The sequence below is a fragment of the Macaca mulatta genome, chromosome 16 (genome assembly GCF_049350105.2).
Source record: "Macaca mulatta isolate MMU2019108-1 chromosome 16, T2T-MMU8v2.0, whole genome shotgun sequence".
Classification (NCBI taxonomy): Eukaryota; Metazoa; Chordata; class Mammalia; order Primates; family Cercopithecidae; genus Macaca; species Macaca mulatta.
Genome location: NC_133421.1, coordinates 12,182,815 through 12,206,609, shown reverse-complemented (window position 1 = coordinate 12,206,609; position 23,795 = coordinate 12,182,815). Strand labels below are relative to the sequence as shown.

The 23,795-nt window shown below is 41.9% G+C and overlaps 1 protein-coding gene and 1 long non-coding RNA gene across 2 annotated transcripts; both read left to right on the top strand.

Annotated features, from left to right (window-relative positions):
• The first annotated feature begins 47 nt into the window (after positions 1-47).
• On the top strand, positions 48-14,950 carry SCO1 (synthesis of cytochrome C oxidase 1). The gene is made up of 6 exons (XM_001118271.5): positions 48-351; positions 1,760-1,850; positions 4,607-4,804; positions 5,603-5,695; positions 8,405-8,520; positions 14,056-14,950. Exons 1-6 carry the CDS (start codon positions 79-81, stop codon positions 14,188-14,190), a joined length of 906 nt encoding a protein of 301 aa, XP_001118271.3. The 5' UTR covers positions 48-78; the 3' UTR covers positions 14,191-14,950.
• A 2,392-nt stretch (positions 14,951-17,342) lies between these two features.
• On the top strand, positions 17,343-19,866 carry LOC144335335 (uncharacterized). The gene is made up of 2 exons (XR_013406112.1): positions 17,343-17,493; positions 19,639-19,866. It is a non-coding gene; the product is annotated as an uncharacterized LOC144335335 (long non-coding RNA).
• The last annotated feature ends 3,929 nt before the right edge of the window (positions 19,867-23,795 follow it).

Here is a 23,795-nt window from a genome sequence, read left to right as displayed (position 1 = left end):
CGACTTCCGGAGGAAGCGAAACGTTACCGGAAATCGCAGGAAGGGTCAAAGGATACCCGGTCTCCGAAGTTCTTGGCGATGCTGGTCCTGGTACCCGGACGAGTTATGCGGCCTCTGGGTGGCCAACTTTGGCGCTTCTTGCCTCGCGGACTCGAGCTTTGGGGCCCAGCCGAGGGGACTGCGAGAGTCTTGCTGAGGCAGCTCTGCTCGCGGCAAGCGGAGGTGTGGCGTGCCTCCGGGCTCCCTGGCTACTGCTTAGGAACCCGGCCCCTCAGCACGGCGAGGCCGCCACCCCCACCCCCGTGGTCGGAGAAGGGCCCCAGAGACTCCACGCGCCCCTCGAAGCCCGGGGTGAGTGCACATCTGGAACCCTTCTGGTGCTCGTCGCTGCTGTCGGCCAGCCCAGCAGCCACATCCCACTTGATCGTAACTAACCTCAGACACTCCGCCTCCCTTAAAGTTGTCCTCAGCTTGGGCGCCTTACCTGCGTCATGGAATTTCATCCTGCATTTCCCGTGCTTAGCCGGTAGTCCCAGTTCTCCAGAGAGAACTTGAGACCTTACTTACACCCTCTCCACGTGGCTGGGTGCCCGGACTTGGATTTTATGTTAGCGTTTCCACCAAAAAAAAAAAATTAAGTTTCAGGTTTTCTTAAGGGTGTGAACCTAAAGTTGACTGTGATTGAGGAGTCCGAGGACTTTTATAATTTGTCACTTGAGCCTCATCCAGAGTTCCATGTATATGTTGAAATTGAAACAAAAAATGGAACTTAGTTATGTGTGGATGTGCCTTTTTCTTGGGGTTCTCTCGAGTTCCGATTCTGACCCAGAAAGAACTTGAGAGCCACTATCCTGTGGTAAGAGAAGTGGGTTTTCGGAGCTGCGGGAAAGTTAATGAGTTAGGCCTAGTTGGCCAACTTCTTCCTCATTTGGGGAGTTGAATAAGGGTACAAAGAAATAATGGCAGTAATTTGCAGGAAGCTCCACTTTTAGATGCCTCTTGTACTTTGGCTTTGTTACTTCTGGAAGCCAGAGTTAGGTTAACCTCCCAAATTTCGTTTGGTTTGTTTATATTCTCAGTATCAGCATAAACAGATAATGGTTTTTGTGTGTGTGTGTTTGGATTTTTGGTTTTTATTTTGTTTTGAGACGGAGTTTTGCTCTGTTGCCCAGGCTGGAGTGCAGTGGCCGGATCTCGGCCCACTGCAACCTCCGCCTCCCTGGTTCAAGCGATTCTCCTGCCTCAGCCTCCCGTGTAGCTGGGTTTAGAGGGACCCGCTACCACGCCCGGCTAATTTTTGTATTTTTAGCGGAGATGAGATTTCACCATGTTGGCCATACTGGTCTCGAACTCCAGACCTCAGGTGATCCACCCGCCTCGGCCTCCCAAAGTGCTGGGATTACAGGTGTGACCCACGACGCCGGGCCGTAATTGGTTTTTAAGTCACGATTGGAGCCAGGGTCACACATAGTAACAATCATGGTACTTGAGGTTGTATTTTTGTTTGTTTGTTTTTTAAACGTGAAGAGAAACTGACTTAGGGAACTTTCCCTTGGAGATGACTGTCTTTGTAATTCAGATCCCAGACCTAACTGCATCCACAGAAACTTTGAGCATTTTCTCATCCCTGAAACATTTTGCACATTTAACAACATCATGGCCTGTGTGTATATTTATTAAAAACTACTGTCATAAGTTTATATGGTTAAATGTTTGCATCTTACTAGAATTTTTATGTTTGAAATCCCTGCCCTAGTAGCCTGTTTCCTGGAAGTCTTTAGCAATCACATTTGCTATTGGAGGAGCTTTATTGGCTGGAATGAAGTACATGAAGAAAGAAAAGGCAGAGAGTAAGTAGCTGTCATCTGCTCAGCCCTAAATAAAGTTCTTCCTGGCTATGGACTAACACCTTTTTCGTTGTTTTTAAGCTTTTTGTTTTGGAACAACTTTAGATTTACCAAAAAAATTTGCAAAGATAGCATAGGTTCTATATACCTTTCACCCAGCTTCCCCTAATATTAACATCTTATATAGCCATGGCACATTTTTCATAACTAAGAAATTTAAAATGGCACACAACTATTAAATTACAGCTTCTATTTGGATTTCACTTGTTTTTCTGTCAGTGTCTTTTATCTGTTCCAGGACCCAAGCTAGGATACCACTGCATAAGAGTGTTAAAAGATATACTGTGGATAGATTTGACTGGGCAAGATGAAATCTGGAGGGTACAAAGATGACTAAGATGCACTCCAGCCTTTGAGGTGCACACGGCAGGGAAACTGACACAGAAGTAAAGGATTTTACTAGATGCGGTTCTGCCAGGCCAGAAGGAAGCTTAGCATGTTCTGAGAGCAAAAGCGAGGCCCAGCCTTGGGATTTGAGAAGGCTTCCTAGGGATCAGGCAAGAAGCATGGTGCGAGTAGATATTGCATGCCCTCTGTGGATGAGGGGGTGGTGAAGAGAGCCTGGTCAGGAAGTGCCAGGAGCTACTCTGGATTAGCATCTTGAAATATTTAGAAATTGTTTATAAGAACTTTGTATGTTAGTGAATATCCTAGGACTTCTCTAAGATTTGGTTTAGATGTTTTAGGTAAATCTTTAAAGTATTGCTTAAATCTTTCCCATTCTTTGGAGTCTCTTTTGATAACATTATAGACAAAGGCCAATGATTAAATCTGGGAATTCATAGGCTTTGGGAACTTAGCAGTGTAAGTTTAGTACTGATATACGTGTATATATATATGTATATCAGACTTTTTGGCATAATAAGTAGTATTGGTAAGATTTTCATAGTCTAATAAGCAGTAAGTTCCTTTAGTTTCACAAAGAAAAGCTAGGAAAGTTGTGGCAGGAAAATTCCAGAATATGGAAGCTTTTTTTGACTTTAGTTTGGAATTTCAAGTGCAATTCTAACGTTTGTTTTATTTTAAAAAATGTGTTATGAAATAATCTTAAAACTCTTCCTAAATAATTTGAGAGTATTTATTTGCCGACATGTTGCCTCATCAGCTCCAAACACTTTTTGGTGTATTTCCTACAAACAAGGACCTTCTCGAACGTAACCACGATACAACCATCAAAATTAGAAAATTAACACTGATATTTTGCTACTGTTCAGTCTTCAGGCAGGGTTTTGTTTGTTTGTTTGGTTTTTGAGACAGAGTTTTGCTCCTGTTGCCCAGGCTGGATTACAGTTCAGTCTTCCAAGTTTTGCTACTTGACGTCTTTCATAGCAAAAGACATCCATTTCATCCGTTTCAGAACCACACCACCTTGTACCTAGTTGTTCACCTTAGCCTCCTTCATCTGTAACAATTTCCCAGACTTAACTGACCCCCACGATCTTGACAGCTTTGACAGTTACAGGAGAGTTATTTTGCAGAATGCCTCTTAGCTTGGATTTGTCTGATGTTTCCTCATTCAGGTCATTCGGGTTGTTCAACTTTGGCAGGAATATCACAAAAGTGATGCTGTGTTCTCCTTGCATCTGGTCAGATACCACATAGTACCAGTTGTCCCATTACTGATAATGTCCAGTTTGATCACTTGATTAATGTGTGTCTAACAGGTTTTCTACTGAAAAGTTACTCATGTAATTAATGGTCTTTCGTGATTTGTATTGGCATATGTATACTTAAATATTCTGTTCCCCATCACACTATCAATGCATTCGTTTATTTATATCTGTGGACTTGTTTGCTGTATATTCATTCAGTTTCAATCCATAATCTCTTTATTTTGATGCCCAAGTTGTCCCAGATTGATCAGCCGTGGCCCCCTTGCAGCAGGCTTCTGTGGATTTGACATGTTCTCTGAGTTCTGCTTTCCTTCTGCCACAACAAGAGGTTCCAGCCTCATTTTCCACTTTCTTTGCCGCAACCCTGGTATCAGCCATTTCTCCAAAAAGCTGTTTCCTTTTAGTGAAGAATGATATTTAGAAGTCAGGTTCTGGGCTCATCGTTTCTTGGAGTGTGTCTGCTCCCTGGTCCTCTCAGTGGACATGGTGAGAAAATAGATGTATTTATGTACATCTATATTTATTTTATATCTATATAGATAGAAGGTCACACTAGTACCTCCAGTGTATTTCCAGTACTACAGGGTTCAGCCTAGCTTTCTTCCTCTCCATAGTTGACTCCATTTCCTATTGTAACTCTCTTGTCTTTAATATATTCATTTATTTCATCAATTTCTTGTGTGTAACTAAGGTCCCATCGCCACTCTCACCTCCCCACGCAGGATCAGACTCCATATGCCAGGCCACCCACTGTACCCCACTTGGGTTCAGACATGCAGCTGTAGGCCACTGCGGCCCCTCCCTGTCCCCAGCATGGACACACCTAATGGCTTAGGACTGAATTGTTCCTGAAAAAGAAGAAATATTGTTTCCTTTTTTATAACATACCATAGTATTTTATTTGATTTTGTTTTAATGTTTTGTGCTTATTTTTCTCAAGATTTTTTTAGCTTCTTGAAAACAAACTATTTTTTCCACATTTTGTGCCCCCACCGGGAGTAACATAGTACTGGCCATATGTCAGGTATTTGAGTACCTCTGATTAAACTGACTTTTTTTTGGTGTGTATGTTTGTGTCTCCTTAAGAGTTAGAGAAGGAACGGCAGCGACAGATCGGCAAGCCTTTACTTGGGGGACCCTTTTCCCTCACAACTCATACTGGGGAGCATAAAACTGACAAGGACTACTTGGGTCAGTGGTTATTGATTTATTTTGGCTTCACTCATTGCCCTGATGTCTGTCCAGAAGAACTAGAGAAGATGATTCAAGTCGTGGATGAAATAGGTAAGAAAGCCGTCAATAATTATACAAAGTATATGTTTACTTAATGTTACTAGGTTTTTCACATTCTCGTATTATTGTTAGGTGGGGTTTTGCAATTATGTGATTTGTAAGAACATAAAATCTCAGCATTTGGCTTGTTTGTTGCTTTGAGTCTTGTGACCTTATTCTCCACTGAAGGAAGCTTGTTTTGATGTGAAATGTTAGATCACTTAAAAATGTCAGTGTGTCTCCCTTAACTCGGCTTTTATATCCCTTCTTTTATTGCATCACTGAGGCCACCATTGCCTCTTCCCCACTGATTGTGACAATTAAATTAGGAAATGTTTGCAATGGTTTGCAGTCTGTGGCCTTTTACTAATACCAGTAAGAAGGAAGGGTGCCTCCATAAAGTGTATTATTTCAGGATATTCAGTTCTTATTAACAGTTTACCTTCTCGCCCTTGAGATATGGTGGGAGTGAAAAAAACTACAGATACTGGAGTGGATTAAGAGATAAGATAGCCACATGACATTATCCAGGGGAAGAACACTTACGTGCTGGTGCAGGCAGTTGACAGGATATGTAACCTTGTATTATCCACCACAGACGATACTACTGTATATGAGTCTGCTCCTCCTAAAGGCCATCCCATCCCCATACCCTTCCCCGTCGTCTTCCTCTTCACCTGAATGTTAAGATGTCCATCTGTTTTCGAAACACCTAGCTGTCCAGCACGTCCTCTACTCTACTGTTATTGCTGGTTTTCTTTGTCTTTCCCCTTAGGGTGTGAATACGGACTAATTGGAACTCTCTTTCAGATAGCATTACAACTCTGCCAGATCTAACTCCACTTTTCATCAGCATTGACCCAGAGAGGGACACAAAAGAAGCCATCGCAAAGTATGTGAAAGGTATGTTTTTTAAATCATACTTTACATTTATTTAGCTTTAAAGTTTTTGGAATATCAGTTCATTTGAACCTTACAGTGCCTTGTGAAATAGGACAAATGGTATTATCACCAATTTTATGGGCAAATAAAAAGATGAAGCTAGGAATTATTACTGTGGATAGTCAGGGCATAGGTAAGAAACGGGTTTCTCAATTCCTGATGCAGTGCTTTTTATGTTTTGTCACAGAGAAAGGATTTGAACTTGGCCTTCATGTATCAACTAAGTTAATCAAGCCTTGAGTTGAGAGTAAGGACACATTGCTTCTAATTCCAGCGCTGTAACTCATTCTCTCCTTGGTAAAATTAGGACAAACATATATTCTGGAAGTATGTTCATTGGGAGATTAAAGATGAATAATTAAATATAAACATATTTTGAACTCAGCACATGTTTTATAAATTTAAAACATTTGCTGTGACAGGCCAGGCATGGTGGCTTATGCCTGTAATCCCAGCACTTTGGGAGACCAAGGTGGGCAGATCACCTTAAGTCAGGAGTTTGAGACCAGCCTGGCCAACATGGTGAAACCCCGTCTCTAGAAAATACAAAAATTAGCCAGGCGTGGTGCTGCATGCCTGTAATCCCAGCTACTTGGGAGGCTGAGGCAGGAGAATTGTGTGAACCCGGGAGGCGCAGGTCGCAGTGAGCGGACATAACGCCACTGAACTCCAGCCTGGGCAACAGAACTAGACTCCGTCTTAAAAATAAATAAAACATTTACTATGACAAACACATAACTGTTGTTTAATTGACTCATAACAGTTGTACGTATTTATGGGGTACAGAGTCCCTCTCCTCCCCTATCCTTTCCAGCCTCTAGTGTCCACAGTTCTTCTCTCTACTTCTATGAGATCAACTTTTTTAGCCTCTGCATATGAATATGAACATGCAGTATTTATCTTTCTGTGCCTGACTTTTTTCATTTAACATATTAATAGTATCCTCCAGGCTCATCTCCATTGCCACAAATGACAGGATTTCATTCTTTCATATGGCGGGTAGTATTCCATGATGTATGTATACCGCATTTTCTTTATCCATTCACCTGTGAATGAGTACTGTTGGATTTCATATCTTGGCTGTTGTGATTAGTGCTGTAGTAAACATGGGAATGCAGACGTTTCTTCAATATACTGTTTTCATCTCCTTTGGATATATACCCGGTAGGGAGATTCCTGGATTGTATTGCAGTCCTGTTTTTAGTTTTTTGAGGAACCTCCATACTGCTATCCACAATGGTTATACTAATTTACATTTCCATCAACAGTGTGTATGAGGTATCTTTGTTCTGAATCATTGTCACCATTGGTTATTTTTTTGTATTTTTGGTGATAGTCATTCAAATTGGGATGATACCTAATTGTGGTTTTGGTTTGCGTTACCCTGGTGTTTGGTGATGTTGAGCATTTTTTCATATACTTGTTGGCCATTTGTATGCCTTCTTTTGAGAAATGCCTATTTAGATCATTTGCCCTTTTAAAAAATGTTATTTTTGTTTTTGCTTTTGAGTTGATTGAGTTCCTTGTACATTCTGGATATTACTCCCTAGTCAGATGAATAGTGTGCACATATTTTCTCCCATTCTTCAGGTTGTCTCTTCCTTCTGTTTATTGTTTCCTTTGCTGTGCAGAAGCTTTTTGTTTTGATATAATCCCATTTGCCTATTTTTGCTTTTGTTGCCTGTGCTCTTGAGGCCTTGTCTATAAAATTTTTTCCCAGATTAATGTCCTGAAGTGTTTCCCCTTTGTTTTCTTCTACTAATTTTATAGTTTCAGGTCTTACATTTGTCTTTCCTACATTTATATTTGATTTTTATATATGATAAAAATAGGGATCTAGTTTCAGCACCATTTCTTGAAGAGACTGTCCTTTCCCAGCGTAAGTTTGGTGTCTGTGTCAGAAATCATTTGGCTTAATTCCTCGGTTCTCTATTCTGTTCCTATTGGTCTGTGTGTCTTTCTATCCCAGTACCATGCTGTTTTGTTTACTATGGCTTTGTACTATGTTTTGAAGTCAGGTAGTGTGATCCTGCCAGCTTTGTTCTTTTTAATTAAGATTGCCTTGGCTTTTAGGGGTCTGTTGTGGTTTTATAGAAATTTTAGGATTGTTTTTTCTGCTTATAAGGAAGGCATTACTTTCAATGGAGGAATTTCAATCAAACATCTCTGTATGCTGTTTAAAAGCTGTTAGGCACTTTTAAAGACTACAAATTATAGTGGAATTGAGAGTAGATGCTTAGGTTCTAATTCAGCTGTGAGAGTGGGCAAGTTTAATTCTCTAGACTCAAGTTCAGCATATATACTTAAAAATCAGGAATCTCAATTTTAATTATATTAACATTGATTTAATAACTGGTTAAAAGCACTAAAGAATAGTTTTATATTTATATTTATTATATGACACATTCAAATACATATCTTCTAAAACTGAGGTTATTTAAAAATATGTTTTATGAAGGATCTGCTGTATGTATAATTACTTCTAACACACTTATTAAAGTATAATTGACATGCAATAAAGTATAGGTATTTGAAGTATATAATTTGTTGCCTTTTGTAACTGAAACCATCCCACAGTGAAGAAAATGAACATACCTGTTACCCTCAAAAGTTTTCCTTTGCCCTTTTTAACCCCTGTCAGTTTCACTGTCTCTCTCATTTTTTATTTAGAATTTTCTCCCAAACTGGTTGGCTTGACTGGCACGAGAGAAGAAGTCGATCAAGTGGCCAGAGCATACAGAGTGTATTACAGCCCTGGCCCCAAGGATGAAGATGAAGACTACATAGTGAGTAAATGCTCTGGTTTTAACCCATGGACCAGCTCCCAGATCCCAAATAGTCATAAGACTTTCAGTGACTGACTGGCTTCTGAGAAGAGAGAAAACCTAAGATTATTGCAAAGTCCTTAGGAATTTTTTTTTTTTTTTGAGACAGTCTCACTCTGTTGTCCAGGCTGGAGTGCAGTGGCACGATCTTGGCTCACTGCATCCTCCGCCTCCCAGATTCAAACAATTCTCCTACCTCAGCCTCCCGAGTAGCTGGGATTACAGGTGCGTGCCACCACACCTGGCTACTTTTTTATATTTTTGGGGAGAGACGGGGTTTCACCATGTTGGCCAGGCTGATCTCAAACTCCTGGCCTTTCCCACCTCAGCCTCCCAAAGTGCTGGGATTACAGGCGGGAGCCACTGCACCCACCCTCCTTAGGAATTTTGAATATTTGAAAGGATAATATAAGCATGTTTTTTACTTTTTATTTATTTTTGAGATGGAGTCTCACTCCATCACCCAGGCTGGAGTGCAGTGGTATGATCTCGCCTCACTTCGACCTCCGCCTCCTGGATTCCAGCAGTTCTCCTCCCTCAGTCTCTCGCATAGCTGAGATTACCGGTGTGCGCCCACCCATGCCCGGCTAATTTTTGTATTTTTAGTAGGGAAGGAGTTTTGTCATGTTGGCCAGGCGAGGCCAAGAGGTCTGGAATTCCTGACCTCAGGTGATCTGCGCTGCTCACCTCAGCTTCCCAAAGTGCTGAGATGACAGGCCTGAGCCGCTGCACCCAGCCAGAAGCATGCTTTTTAAAAGATGATTGTTTGATTTGTATTCACTATTCTCATAATTCAGTTGCCTGTTTTTCTCTTATAGTGACATACAGAATTTTAGGGCAATTTAAAACCAGATACTTGGGTGCTATGTTGTAAATAAAGAGAAGCCGTCATTTGGAACAACACTTATTTTGAAGAGATTGTGTTGGTTCTCACTGTGTCCCCAGTATAGAGGTATCAGAAATTGTTCTTTTGGAGAACCAGTTTTAGGCCATGGAGAACTGCATTTTTAGGTTGAATGAGAATTCTGAAAAGCAAAAGATAAAAGGTTTATTTGCCCATTGACTATATGCCTTAGACAGTTAGGTGTTAAATGTGTGCTTTTTAATGATAAGGAACAGAAATTCTGTTGTACTGGTGTCGCTCTTAAATGAACTATCCTCATATTCATCAGCACTGCCCCAGAAGCCTTAGGGTCATGCCCGAGTTACTGTGTTTCTTTTCTTGTCAGTGGTTTCACAGCGAAGCACCAAAAACGGGCATTAGCACCACCATGATCCACCAATTTTCTTCTCAATTTGGACATTTTTCTCCTATCACATTAAGAGTCGGCATTGTATTTTAGCATTATTTCAGTTGTTTTCTTAGTTGTCGTACTCTGGTTTTTCTATAATATTGTTTGGGCAGGGTAATCATAAGCTCTTTCTAGCTGTGAAGCTGTCTTTGTGGAAAGAAAGATGGCCAAGACCCTGAATCACTGATCCAGCAGCTCCCCATGGCCCGTCCGAAGAGTGAGATGCAGAGGGGGTGGGATGTCTCAGTGCAGTGCTTTGTCTCGACAGCCAACCGTGGTTTCTCTGTCCCTTTGAACCTGGAACACATGTGCTCCTGGAGCCTACAGCCTAAACTAAAAGCAAGCTTCTGGCCCGTTTGCCTTAATTAAGCCTACACAGTAATCTTGTCTTCCAGTTGTGCTGCCTTGTAGAATTAGGGAAACTTGGATTCCTTGGAGTAAAAGATGAGAAACATGAGCATTTTTCCTTAAGCCTTAATTGTAAGGAAAGTAGAGGGACCCTCCTCTGTTTTCCTCTTGCTGCTCTAGCAGAATGAGAGAAGCGCAGAGAGCCACAGTGGCCGAGAGAGGAAACCATAGGAAAAGGACTTTCCAGACTTCTTTTTTACAGAGAGTTGTGTTAACTGGTTTGGAGTTTACCTGATGATGACAGCAGGAATACATGAGCTCATCAGTCTGATTTCCAGCATTAAATGAGTTATATTAAATTGTTTAAATGTATCTAGTCCTAAACTAGGTAACAGTCCATAGTCTTACGCTTAGAACTCATAATTCAGAGTCAGAAAGCCATAAATCAGAAAGAAGTTGTACAAATAAACCCAAACAGCCTGCAAAACTTAAACTGAAAACATTCAGTTACAGTGACAAGAGATTTTGCTGAAACCAAAGTGCTGCTCACGGCGGGAAGAGGGTGGTGGTCAGACTGCTGTCACATACCCAGCTCTACTCAACTGCCCCTCTGCATTTTCTATTTAAAATACTTTGAAACCTTTAATTGTGTAGCCTGCCTTGCCTGGTTAGTATTGATGTGGCAAGAATGTATCATATTCATGTCTGCCTGTAACAGCAGTGGACAGCTAGGTGCCAGTGAGATCATAAAGCAAACACAAGCCTGGGCACTGAAATTTATACTCACAACACAGATAATCCAGAATATGGATATTCATTTTTTTAATTACAAATGAAAACGAAAATATGTAAGTCTTATGGAGACTTCTTGGACCTTGTAGAATGTATCTTTGGCCCCATTTTTAGAAATACTGGCCTACTGCTATAAGAATTTGCCTTTTGATGAAATTCGATGGGGAATTCGTTGCTGTACATTTGCTAAATCATCCAATAGGGGGAGACACTCTCCAGCTTCTTAGGCTTTTCATTAGTGTGACTTCAGTCCCTTGAAGTCACAGATTTTCATCCATAAGACGGTTTGGGAAACTTCTATTAACATTTAAGGACCTGCAGGAAGTAAGGGGGTACCTTTAAGGTTAATGTTGAGATGTAATGGAATGAAATTTTCTTAATCTCAAACAACAACAAAGGTAAGCTTCTGGCTTTTGAGTGGACTCTTCAGACTGATCGAACTGGGTATACCAAATATTTGGGATTCCATAGAAAGCTGGATCTGCACATTATTGTATTTTATATATATAATACTCCATTGTTATATAGGTATTAGTTAGAAAATGCTGTTGAAAAAAGAATACAAATGGCTTTCAAACCTAAATGTTCAGTTTCCTAATAAAAGAAAGGTGAATTGTATAATGAGGTAACATTTTTCTATTAGCTCAGCAGTGGTCAGGAAATTTGAAAACATATTGTCAAAATTGGAAAAACAGGAAATATACTGGAGGAGTGAATTTGGAACAGCAGGCTCTCTCATGCATTGTTGATAGGAATTAAACTCATACACCCTCTTAGAGGGCAATTTAACAGTGTCTCTCACATTTAAAGTGATACACTTTTTAGGCCAGAGATTCTACTTTTTGGACTTTATCCTACAAATATACCCTATGGCATTGTAAAGAGAAAAGACTGAAAATCCAGTAACCATTTTTTAACTACTGTGTATAATCTGATATAGAACAATGTCCAATATATTGTTAAATGAGAAAGCAGGTACTCTATAATATATTGTTACTTGTGTATTAAAAAAATAAGTGGTAGTGGATATATACACATAGTAGATGCAGAGAATTTCTCTGGAAGGATACAGAAGGAACTGGTGACATTGGTTCCCTCTAAAGGGAACTGAGGCACTCTGGGTGTGAGGACGAGGAGGGACATTTTCATTGTATAAATTTACTGAATATTCCTTTTCTATGTGCATATATTACCTTTTCAAAACGTAACTCACACTAAAACGTAACTTGCACACTAAAAAAACTGAGTTACTGCCCTCCACTAGAATTGGAGCTAGAGGCAACATGGTGATAAAAGTTTGTAGACTTTAAAACTGGACAGATTCTAGCTTTTAAAGTTAGGCCTGGCACTTAGCAATTATATAATTTACTCTCTCCGCCTGTGATGCCATTTGTAGAGGAGGAGAATACCTGTTTCATGGCTTAAGATGACATGTGAAAGAATTTGTCAGTTAATGCTAGTGTCCTTTTTCTATACAAGGAAGTACTAGAACTTGGAAGACCTCTATATTAGAATAAATGTCAATTTGCTCTGTCACAACCCAAAGGAATATTGAGGAGTGACCTGACAAGTTCAACAGATACAGATAAAACGATGTTTTTGTTGTGTACTACAAGGTAATTTATATTAAGAACACTCAGAAAATAAGTCCCACATACTGTAATTTGTTTTTTTAACAGAGAATAGAGAAAAGGAAGAAATAGGGAGAAAGAGTGATGTAAGCTACAGAGTAAGGCTTGACGAGAGAACTGGAGACTGACTTCTGATTTCTTTGTCAATTGTGTGGAGAAATAGAGCTCCCCGTGTTGCTCCGACAGTGAACTGCCCCACAGCACTTGAGATCCAGTTGTTGGCGCTGTTTTGGTGCACATTCTTTCCTTATGCGGGGAAGCAGGTGCTCTTTCCATTTGCTGCCTTAAGAATGCGTGTATAAAAGATAATACCCTCACAGACATATGATGCATGCTGGGGTATATTTGGGCAGTGTCTCCAGTTTGGTATTTGTAATCACATTCCTGTCTTTCTTTGTCTTGCCAAATAGCAATGAAGCCTGCAATAAATTCCAAGGACTCTTAAGTGCCAAATCTCACTTGAAATTGGGTTTTATGGAAGTGTCTAACTAAAAAAACTGCTGACTAATCTAAGTTAAAGTTAGAGCTGGGACCGTTTTAGGACTTTGCTGGGAAAATGGATGCTGAGTTTCAGATGACTCTGTGGTTGGGGGGAGCAGCATTTACGCTCCCGAGGATTTGCTTTCCAGGTGATTTTTAAGATGACTCCGTGAGTTGGCGGCGGGGGCTGGGGGGCTGGGGAAGGGCAGCATTTATGGCTTCTGAAGGTTTGCTTTCCAGGTGATGGATTGATTTCAGACAGGATTATTCAGTGGAGGAGACAAAAATTGCCTTGGGGAGAAAAATGTTTCTTTTCCTGTTTCTGTTTGAATTACTAATATTAAAAGTAAATATTGTTCAACTTTATAGATTATTTAAACTCGTGATTAGTTTTCTGATTTCTTCTCATAAAGCATGGTAAGCAGAATTTTGGCAGTAATGAATGACAACCAGTTCTTTCTAAAACATAAAGGAATAAACCCGAGAACTTACGAAAGAAAGCAGTTTTGCACCAACACTTAATTCCATGTGATGTCTCTAACATGTTTAGGGTCTGAGGAGATACCTTACTCAAAAATGAAGGTATTTTTCAACAGCATTGCTATTCCACAAATATTGACTGCTTTATGAAAGCCGGCAGCAGCTATTTCTTAGAAGGTGAATTCTTTTCTCAGAGAGTGTGTGGGTAAATGTGTTAAGGATTAAACCAAAAGAATTTCAGGTTCTAGCTGTGACTAAGCAATAACCAGTGCAGATGTTTAGGACACAGAAGATTTTAGACAATTTTTGTTAGGAATTTGCTATAATAGGCTTAAGCCTATTCCATGAATAATAGATGCTACAAAGGTTATTTAAGCATGAATGTAAAGTTCTCTTATCTTGCAGGATACATTCAGTAAAATAAGCAGCTTATTTTGGTAATCTTTGTCACACTCTCCCCGCTTTTCTTGCAGGTAGATCACACAATAATAATGTACTTGGTTGGACCAGATGGTGAGTTCCTAGATTATTTTGGCCAGAACAAGAGGAAGGGAGAAATAGCTGCTTCAATTGTCGCACACATGAGGCCATACAGGAAAAAGAGCTAGCCAAAGCAGTGTTGCTGGATGCAGTATTCTCTTGCTAAGAGGAAGGAAACTTTGTCTCGCATAGGAGCTTATATAAATATAAACATATATACATGCAGTCTACAGAGTGGCCTTCATATCATGAGAACATTTCTGTTTTGGATGGGGATGTTACCCTTGCGTTCAACCAAAATTGATTCTTGGAACTGTAAAGTTTACAACCCAAAGTCAGAGGACCAAGTTAAAGTGAAGCCAGTAAAGAACCCACCTGCGGAAAGGACACGGCGGGGCGAGGCACAGCCAGTGCATTTCTGCCTGCAAACAGGCCCTTCCAGCAGCTTTCCTGCCTCTCCATTGTCTTGGATCCTTGCTCAAAGAGCTGTGGGACTGAATTTCATGGAAAAGAATATGATTTTCGTAGTGCTCCTGCTTGCCTCTTCTTGAGTTCTCTGTTCTTCTGAGTTCTTGGTGGCTAATAACAGATTAGGGTCTCTGCCATTCAGAGTTGATACTTGAAAACTTTAGTTTTCCTTATTAATGAATATCACTATCGGATTTGACTAATGAAGAGGAAATCTATCGTTTGGGGGAAAGAAAAACATCAGTTTGATGTCTCTAGGGGGTCTTTTGTGTGATTTTTAGCTAAGTGGTGTGCCAGGGTTTCAGTGACATACCAAATGAAAATAAAGAGGATATTGATCACGGGGGTGATGCTGAGTACCTCTCTGCATATACTGAATTGTACTTTGTGTAAAATAAACATATTCGATTCTGCTGTTCAGACAAGCGTGATCTTTTTCATGGGTGATGAGTGGGTGCACAGATGGCTGCACACAGCTCTCAGGGAAGAGACCCGCAGGCCCCAGCGGGCAGGTGGGTGGGACGCTTGCTGAAGTGCAGATTCCCAGACCCAGAGCTGAATTCACTGAATCCGCAGTATGATGCAGAGACCGGCTTCCGTAAGATATCCCAGGTGACTCAGATGCTGGCGGACCGGGACCATCCCTTAAGAAAGTGTTTTTTTGGGGAAATAACTTGCCTGGCACAATGGCTAATGCCTGTAATCCCAATACTTTGGGAGGCCAGGGCCTGAGGATTGCTTGAGGTTAGGTGTTCAAGACAAGCCTGGGCAACATAGTGAGACCCCTCCCCATCGCTACAAAAAATTTTTTTGGCGTGGTGGCACATGCCTGTAGTCCCGGATACTCAGGAGAATGAAATGGAGGATCACTTGAGTCCAGGAATTCAAGGCTTCAGTGAGCTATAATCACGCCACTGCATTCCAGCCTGGGCGATAGATTTAGGCCCTCTCTATATATATCTATGTAGAGATACATTAATTAAAATGAATTTACAAATAAACAAATTTGAGCCTTCTTTTGGTGTGACAGCCATTGAAGAAAATGATTATTGAATGATAGAGTGAATCTTGGCTTTTGTTTCTAAATTTAACTGCCCTGGATGCCCGGGTTTGGTCTTTTTCTGCCAGAAGCTGCTGCCCTACGGGCAAAGTTCTCCGAAAGTTTTTCAGTAAATCCTAAGATGTAACAAATACAGACAACAGATTCTTTTGACACGATATGTTTCTACATGCACATGATAGAGGCCTTTTGGTTTTTAAGTTCTCAATACTGAAACCTAAGTATTTATATCAAAGTAAAAGTATATGAAGAAAAAAAAAAACTATGCTAGTTATAGGTTTAATAATGTCCCCCGAATTTTATACATTGAAGCCCTAATCTCAGTACTTACGAATGTGACTGTAATTGGAGATAGAGTCTTTAAAGAGATAGTTAAAATGAGGCTGCTAGGTTGGCCCTAGTTCTACATGAATGGTGTTCTTAAAATAATAGATTAGTCGGGCACAGTGGCTCACGCCTGTAATCCCAGCACTTTGGGAGGCCGAGGCGGGCAGATCACCTAAGGCCAGGAGTTTGAGACCAGCCTGGCCAACATGGTGAAACCTTGTCTCCTGAAAATACAAAAATTAGCTGGGCATGGTAGCAGGTGCCTGTAATCCCAGTTACTCAGGAGGCTGAGACAGGAGAATCGCTTGAACCTGGGAGGCAGAGGTTGCTGTGAGCTGAGATTGTGTCCTTGCACTCCAGCCTGGGCAACAAGAGTGAGTCTCCATCTCAAAAAAACATGAAAAAAAGGGCCGGGTGCGGTGGCTGACGCCTGTAATCCCAGCACTTTGGGAGGCTGAGGCGGGCGGAGCACCTGAGGTCAGGAGTTTGAGACCAGCCTGACCAACATGGTGAAACCCCGTCTCTACTAAAAAATACAAAAATTAGCCGGATATGGTGGCAGACGCCTGTAATCCCAGCTACTCGGGAGGCTGAGGCAGGAGAATCCCTTGAACCCAGGAGGCGGAGGTTGCAGTGAGCCAAGATTGCACCATTGTACTCTAGCCGGGGCGACAGAGCAACACGCTGTCACAAAAAGAGTAGGAGACACAGTGAGATGACCATGAGAAGCCAGAGAGAAAACAGCAGTCTTACAAGCCAAGAGAGAGGTTGCAAGAAAAAAAAAAAAAAAGCAAAACAAACCCTGCTGACTCCTTGATTTTTGCCTTCCAAGCTCCAGAACTGTGAGGAAATAAATGTCTTTGTTTTAGCCACCAAACCTGGTAAGGCAGCCCTAGCAAGCTAATATAATAGCCTGTTCCTTAATAAACAACTGCAAGATTGGAATGACCTTCCTAGGAATTTGGTCAAGAAAGGAACTTACTAAAAGACTATTCTTATTTAACAAGAGAGATATTAAGTATCTCAAAGGCCAAATCTTTAAAAAGATTAACGGTTTTAAGCCAGAAAACATTTGTGTGGCTCCGTTTGCTCTTAGATAAAATTCCGTCTTCATTCTCAGCTGTTGCACGTTAAGGCTTGTGCAATGATCCAGAAAGGGAACAGCAGCTTTTGGAGAAAACTTCTATTTGTTCTTCATTCTAATGTCAAGTTTAAAGGCTTGAAGTCAGAATGTTAGAAGTGGGGAAGAGGACCTTAGAGGTGATGTCTTCCAGATGTTCCTGTTTATGCACAAGGGGACAATCTCAGAGAATTAGGGTGCAAAACTCAGGTCCCAATTTCTAGGGTAGGTTCCTGTTTCTTCTGCTGCTATCGTGCGCTTATGGTGACTATGTGAATCCAACCAAAACAAAGGTGCCATGCCAGTGGGGCAATCTTTTTCAACTGCGAATCTTGGGAAATCAAAAGGCTGTCTTTTTTTTTTCTTCTTTTCTTTTTTGAGATGGAGTTTCACTCTTGTTGCCCAGGCTGGCGTGCAATGGCGGAATCTCAGCTCACTGCAACCTCCACCTCCCAGGTTCAAGCCATTCTCCTGCCTCAGCCTCCCAAGTAGCTAGAATTACAGGCATGTGCAACTACGCCCGGCTAATTTTGCATGTTTAATAAGACTGGGTTTCTTTATGTTGGTCAGGCTGGTCTTGAACTCCCGACCTCAGGTGATCCGCCACCTCGGCCTCCTAAAGTGCTGGGATTACAGGCATGAGCCCCCACACCTGGCTGCAAGGCTGTCTTTCAATGAAGTATCACTTGCAAATCTTTACTTGGGTGGGTTACAGTGTTTTCACTAGACTCTTCAATCGAATTCATATTTTAAGAAATGCCACTTGTTTATTTGAAAATTACAAGAATCCTATCAATGCAGTAGGCATGAATGTACTTCATGTGTCTGGCTGTTCATGAAGCAGCTGATATCTTAAGTGCAAGAGGTGAGATTTACTGACTACCAGTAAAACATGCGAGTTGGGAGGCTAATGTGTACCAAGTGAAATGATTTTAAGTTGTAAATGCATCTGCATAAGATCCTTTAAAATAGCTTTTATTGTTCTTAAATTTATGCTTAAAAGAAATTAACGCCGGGTGCGGTGGCTCAAGCCTGTAATCCCAGCACTTTGGGAGGCCAAGACGGGTGGATCACGAGGTCAGGAGATCGAGGCCATCCTGGCGAACACGGTGAAACCCCGTCTCTACTAAACAATACAAAAAACTAGCCGGGCGAGGTGGCGGGCGCCTGTAGTCGCAGCTACTCGGGAGGCTGAGGCAAGAGAATGGCGTAAACCCGGGAGGCGGAGCTTGCAGTGAGCTGAGATCACGCCACTGCACTCCAGCCTGGGCGACAGAGCGAGACTCTGTCTCAAAAAAAAAAAAAAAAAGAAATTAACATTAATATTTTCAAATCATCTATAATCTCCCAGACCTTTCTTGGTTTTATATTTAGCACAATTTAAATCTTTGTGTATGTGTATATAAGCTACCTTTAAAAGAGCAGTCACCCATACAAGCATTTTTTACCCATTTAGTTTGTACTTTTTTTTTTTTTTTTTTTTTTTGAAATGGAGTCTCGCTCTTCTCACCCAGGCTGGAATGCAATAATGGCATAATCTTGGCTCACTGCAACCTCTGCCTCCTAGGTTCAAGCGATTCTCCAGCCTCAGTCTCCCGAGTAGCTGGGACTACAGGCGTGTGCCACCACGCCCAGCTAATTCTTGTATTTTTAGTAGAGACGGGGTTTCTCCATGTTGGTCAGGCTGGTTTCGAACTCCCAACCTCAGGTGATCTGCCCGCCTTGGCCTCCCAAAGTGCTGGGATTACAGGCGTGAGCCACCGCGCCCAGCCTAGTTTGTGCTTTTTACTTACCAGTTAGGGGTTATATTACTCTGTAACAAAATGGATGGTTATTTCTATTCATTAATAAGATGCAAGTAATAGCCTCTTTAGCCACATACTCCTTAGTAACACCTTTAGACCTTATGGGGGTAATTATTTTCTATACACTTTTCCAATGTATTTGAAAGTTTGTTAGCTCTTCTTCCATAATTATACTATATCCTCAGTAAAGAAAGTTTGGTATACGGAAAAGTTGAAGGAAGAAATTTTTAAATCACTTTTGTTCCACTACCAAGAAATAATACTTGGAGGTATTTCTTTTCAATCTTCAACCTGAGGATGCTAATGTCCCGCTTCATAAGGGGTCTTAAAGTCACTCACTCTGTGTACTATTTCATGAGAACATTTGTGTGGGTGTTTAACTGAAAGAAAACTTGAGTTTTCTTTTATTTCCTTTTTATTGTGGAAAATTTGAAACTTATTCAAAAAGAAGAATAGTTAACTAATTAACTTGATGTACCCATCAGCAAGCTTCAGTAATTACCAACATTTAACTTTGTCTGCACCCCCACCCATTGCCACCCCAGCCCATTCCCAGCATGTGCCTCTGAAAGAGACCAACTTTGTCTTTTAAAAACAGCCACAGTTGGCTGGGCGCGGTGGCTCATGCCTGTAATCCCAGTACTTTGGGAGGCCAAGGCGAGCAGATCGCCTGAGGTTGGGAGTTCGAAACCAGCCTGACCAACATGGAGAAACCCCATCTCTACTAAAAATACAAGAATTAGCCGGGCATGGTGGCAGACGCCTGTAATCCCAGCTACTCAGGAGGCTGAGGCAGGAGAATCACTTGGATCCGGGAGGCGGAGGTTGCAGTGAGGCGAGATCACGTGACTGCACTCCTGCACTCCAGCCTGGGCAACAAGAGCAAAACTCTTGTCTCAAAAAAAAAGAGAGGGAGGGAGGGAGAGAGAGAGAAAGGAAAGAAAGAAAAAGAGAAAGAAAGAAAGAAAAAGGAAGGAAAGAAAAGAAAGAGGAAAGAAAAGAAAGGAAAGAGAAAGAAAAGAAAGGAAGGAAGGAAAGAAAGAGAAAGAGAAAGAAAAAGAGAAAGAAAAAGAAAAGAAAAGAAAGAGGAAGGGGAAGGGAAAGAACGACAGTTTCACCAGCGCAGCAAAAAGGTTTTTGATTTTGCTCTTGGATTTTGTTGTTGTTTGGTTTTTGCTTAATATCATCAAATATCCAGTCAGTGTAAACTCATTTATAATTTGGTCCTTTGATTTCAAGGAGCTACGACGCGGTTCGTTGTGGAGATGTGTTGTCTCCATATGATACATGTGACTTTGCCCACGTTTGCACCCAGTTCAAGGAAGACACAACCCTAGGGGAAGACGGCCCTCCCCTCCAAGCCTCTCTTCCCATTCTCAAACATAGGGTGGCGGTATTCAGGTTGGACCGGATTGGAAAGACTGACCCACTTATCCTCGTTGTTGGGGGTTTTTTTTCTTTAAATTTATAAAACAGGTATAATTGGTTATGATGAAGTATGATGCTATGAGAACAGGGAACACTAACCCATGGTGATAGAAGTCAAAATAGTGCTTACCCCCGGCAGGAGTTGGGATGGTTAGTAATTCAGAGGGCGGTGCCAGGAAAGCTTCCAGAGCGATTGAAATGTTCAGTAGCTTGAGCTGGGTGATGACTTACATACATAAAAACATATTAAACTTTGAACTCAAGATGTATGCCTTTTACTGTTTGCACCCTATAACTCCAAAAGCAAAGTGGAGGGGAAAGAGAATCCCTGCAAAAGGCAGCCTTGAAAGAAAGCAAGTCTGTGATGTGGAGAATGCATTGGACAGCTCTCAGCAACTTGCTGTAGCTTGGGCAGTGATAAAAGCTAATGCCAACATCAGTTTGCCCAGGAGAGAGAAGGCCTGAAAGAAGACAGCGTGGAGGAAGTGTCAGCAAGCTTCAGCAAAACCAAGGGGCAGATAGGAGGAGAGTGGACCTGGGGTGTGGTGTGGACGGAGCAGGGTAGCCACACTTAAGCCCCAGAGACAGCGTCTTCTCATCCTCGCTTGAAGGGACAGGAAATCAATAACTCTAGTGACCGCCAAGCTGGAGGACGGGACCTAAAGTTGTCACTGCTTTGAGAGGCAAAGAAGTTTGCTCAGAGGCCTTTAGAGGCTTCTAGGGCCCTGGGACCCCGACACTGAGGAGGAGCAAATTGAAGGAGAGAGCGGGCACATTCCTTGTTGGCTGCCGTGGTGAGCAGCAGCTGGTCCCTGTCAGTCAAGCTCCGGACTGCTCCAGTGATGTTCGCTGCATTTTGATGGAGTAAGCCAAGGACATTACCACTGTGCTTCAGCCATCTGAAGTATTCCTGGGTGGGTCTGCAGTTGGCAGCCCATGATCCTTTTTCCATTCAAGGATGACGTAAAGGTAAGGGGCCAAGACTGAGCTCTGTAGATGCCTGTGAGAGCCTCCTGGTCTCAAGAGGTCATACTGAGAGCCTTGGCCACCAAGGTTTCGTGAGGACCTTGAGGTGGTTTGACCATCGCAATGTCAGACGTGTCACACACCATCTGGGATGTCCTCACTGAACAAAGGAAGAAGGGCCCAAATGGTGACTTACCTACAAGTTTGTAGCAAAGCTAATACTTGGACTCCCTCTACAGCCTTGCTACTCAGTGTAGTCCATGGTCCGGCGGTGTCACACCACCGGGGAACTTACCAGAAATGCAGCGTCTCAGGCTCCACTCCAGCTCTCCTCAATTACTGTCTGTTTTTTCTTTTCTTTTTCTTTTCTTTTTTTTTTTTTTTTGTGATGGAGTTTCGCTCTTGTTGCCTAGGTTGGAGTACAGTGGCGCGATCTTGGCTCACTGCAACCTCCGCCTCCCTGGTTCAAGCGAGTCTCCTGCCTCAGCCTCCCGAGTAGCTGGGATTACAGGCGCCTGCCACCACGCCCAGCTAATTTTTGTATTTTTAGTAGAGACAGGATCTCACCATGTTGGCCAGGCTGGTCTTGAACTCCTGACCTCAGGTGATCCACCCACCTTGGCCTCCCAAAGTGCTGGGGATTACAGGCGCGAGCCACCGCGCCTGGCCCACAGTCTGTATTTTAACAAGATCCCCACCTCGGTCTTATGCACGTGGGTTCTCCCCCACCCCCAATACCACAGAGTCTATTAATTTTTACCCAATAGGGAAGGGGAAAAAAGTCAAGAAAGAATAACGAATTAAGTAATCTTTCCCCCTCCGGGAAGCTCTTTATTTAATTTTGCTCCCATGAAACAATATGAAGAGTCTCTCAAGTCAACAAATTCCATTTTCTGATAATTATTTAATTGCCCCACTTTTTAAATTTTCATCCAAGACTGTCACTCTCTGTCAGAACTTCTATTCGGCACAGCACACCACGTGTTTCTCCACTGAGTTGATGTAATATGATCAAAAAGCAGAGATGCTGCTTGGTTACCCGGTGGGACCTTATCGGGGCTCAGTGCAGTCTTTCCATGTAGTCATTCTCAAATACTCAGCTGAAACCTGATTGAGGATCATTTGATCTCTGTGGGCCTTAGTGCAGCAGGCTGCTGAGAACCGCCCGTGTAACGGACTGAGAGAGACTAACTGCTTGTCTCCCTGTCAGCCCAGGTTCTGCTAAGGCCTCTTAGTTACAGAAGAATGTGGGGTCAGAGAGCCCTGCAAGGATTAAATTCCACTCCTAATGGAGACAGATAAGCGTTCAGTGCCCGAAGCAGGGCGGGCCTTTGGATGGCTCACTTTTCCCTCTACCAGCCTCAGCCCCGTACATTCAGAAAACCCTGTAGGGAACGTGCGGGATCACAGCACAAAACAGTCGTTCACCGGTTGACTGATGACGTCAACAATTGCCGAGTACCTATGTGAGGCTGAGTACGAGGGATACAAAAATTAGGCCCTGGAGAGTGCCTCTGGGATGCAAATAACCAGACAAGATAAAGAAAAGGCGGATCACGAGATCAAGAGATCGAGATCATCCTGGCCAACATGGTGAAACCCCGTCTCTACTAAAAATACAAAAATTAGCTGGGTGTGGTGGCACGCGCCTGTAGTCCCAGCTACTCAGGAGGCTGAGGCAGGAGAGTCGCTTGTACCTGGGAGGCGGAGATTGCAGTGAGCTGAAATCGTGCCACTGCACTCCAGCCTGGTGACAGAGCAAGACTCTGTCTCAAAAAAAAAAAAAAAAAAAAAAAAAAAGAGTAGGGCAGCTTTTAGACACGATGCCCCAACCAAAGTGTCAACGAGTGCACCTAAACTTCAACTCTCTTTTGAGTGTTTTATGTATCTACTCAGCATCCAGTTGTAAATATGCAAAAATCAATGCCTACTGTATTTAAAATGTATTAAAGTCACAATAACCACATAGAATCTATAATAAATAGAATCAATGTAATAATGACTCAGATCCAGGGGAAGAAAATTATAAAAATTTTGGAAAAAATGTTGAGATATTAATTAAGAAAATAGTTTGTTCCTTGGTGAGAAGACTCAACGTAAATATGTCAGTTTTCTCATAACGTCAGTCTTCAACACAGGCTTAATAATATTGCGATGGCAAATGATTGCCAGGGGCAGGAGGGGATTTTGGGAAGTGGTGAAAATGATCTGTGTCTTGGTAGTGGTGGCTGCACAACTGTGTGCATTTGTGAAAACTCACTCAACTGTGCACTTTAAAAGGGTGAATTGTAATATATATACCTCAATAAACCTTACTGAAAAATTGCAGTCTTTTTTTTTTTGTAGCTCAACAAAAAGATTCTGAGATCTGGAAAATAAATATGAAAAATAAGAGCAAAGAGAAGGTCCTGCCTTATCAATAGTAATCTGTATTGCTGAGTCATAATACTTTTATTAAAGTGTATTAACAGAAAGATCCAGTTGGAATAAAAAGTATGGGAATAGATCCATGTTATGTAAAACGTTACTACCTAACAAAGATAGTATACTGATCAAGAT

Bases quoted from the DNA above. Each gene is read 5' to 3' on its own strand.
- SCO1 (XM_001118271.5), top strand. From the start codon at position 79: ATGCTGGTCCTGGTACCCGGACGAGTTATGCGGCCTCTGGGTGGCCAA. The intron at 1,851-4,606 runs GTAAGTAGCTGT...TGTCTCCTTAAG, and splicing joins GAAGAAAGAAAAGGCAGAGA to AGTTAGAGAAGGAACGGCAG. The intron at 8,521-14,055 runs GTGAGTAAATGC...CTTTTCTTGCAG, and splicing joins ATGAAGATGAAGACTACATA to GTAGATCACACAATAATAAT.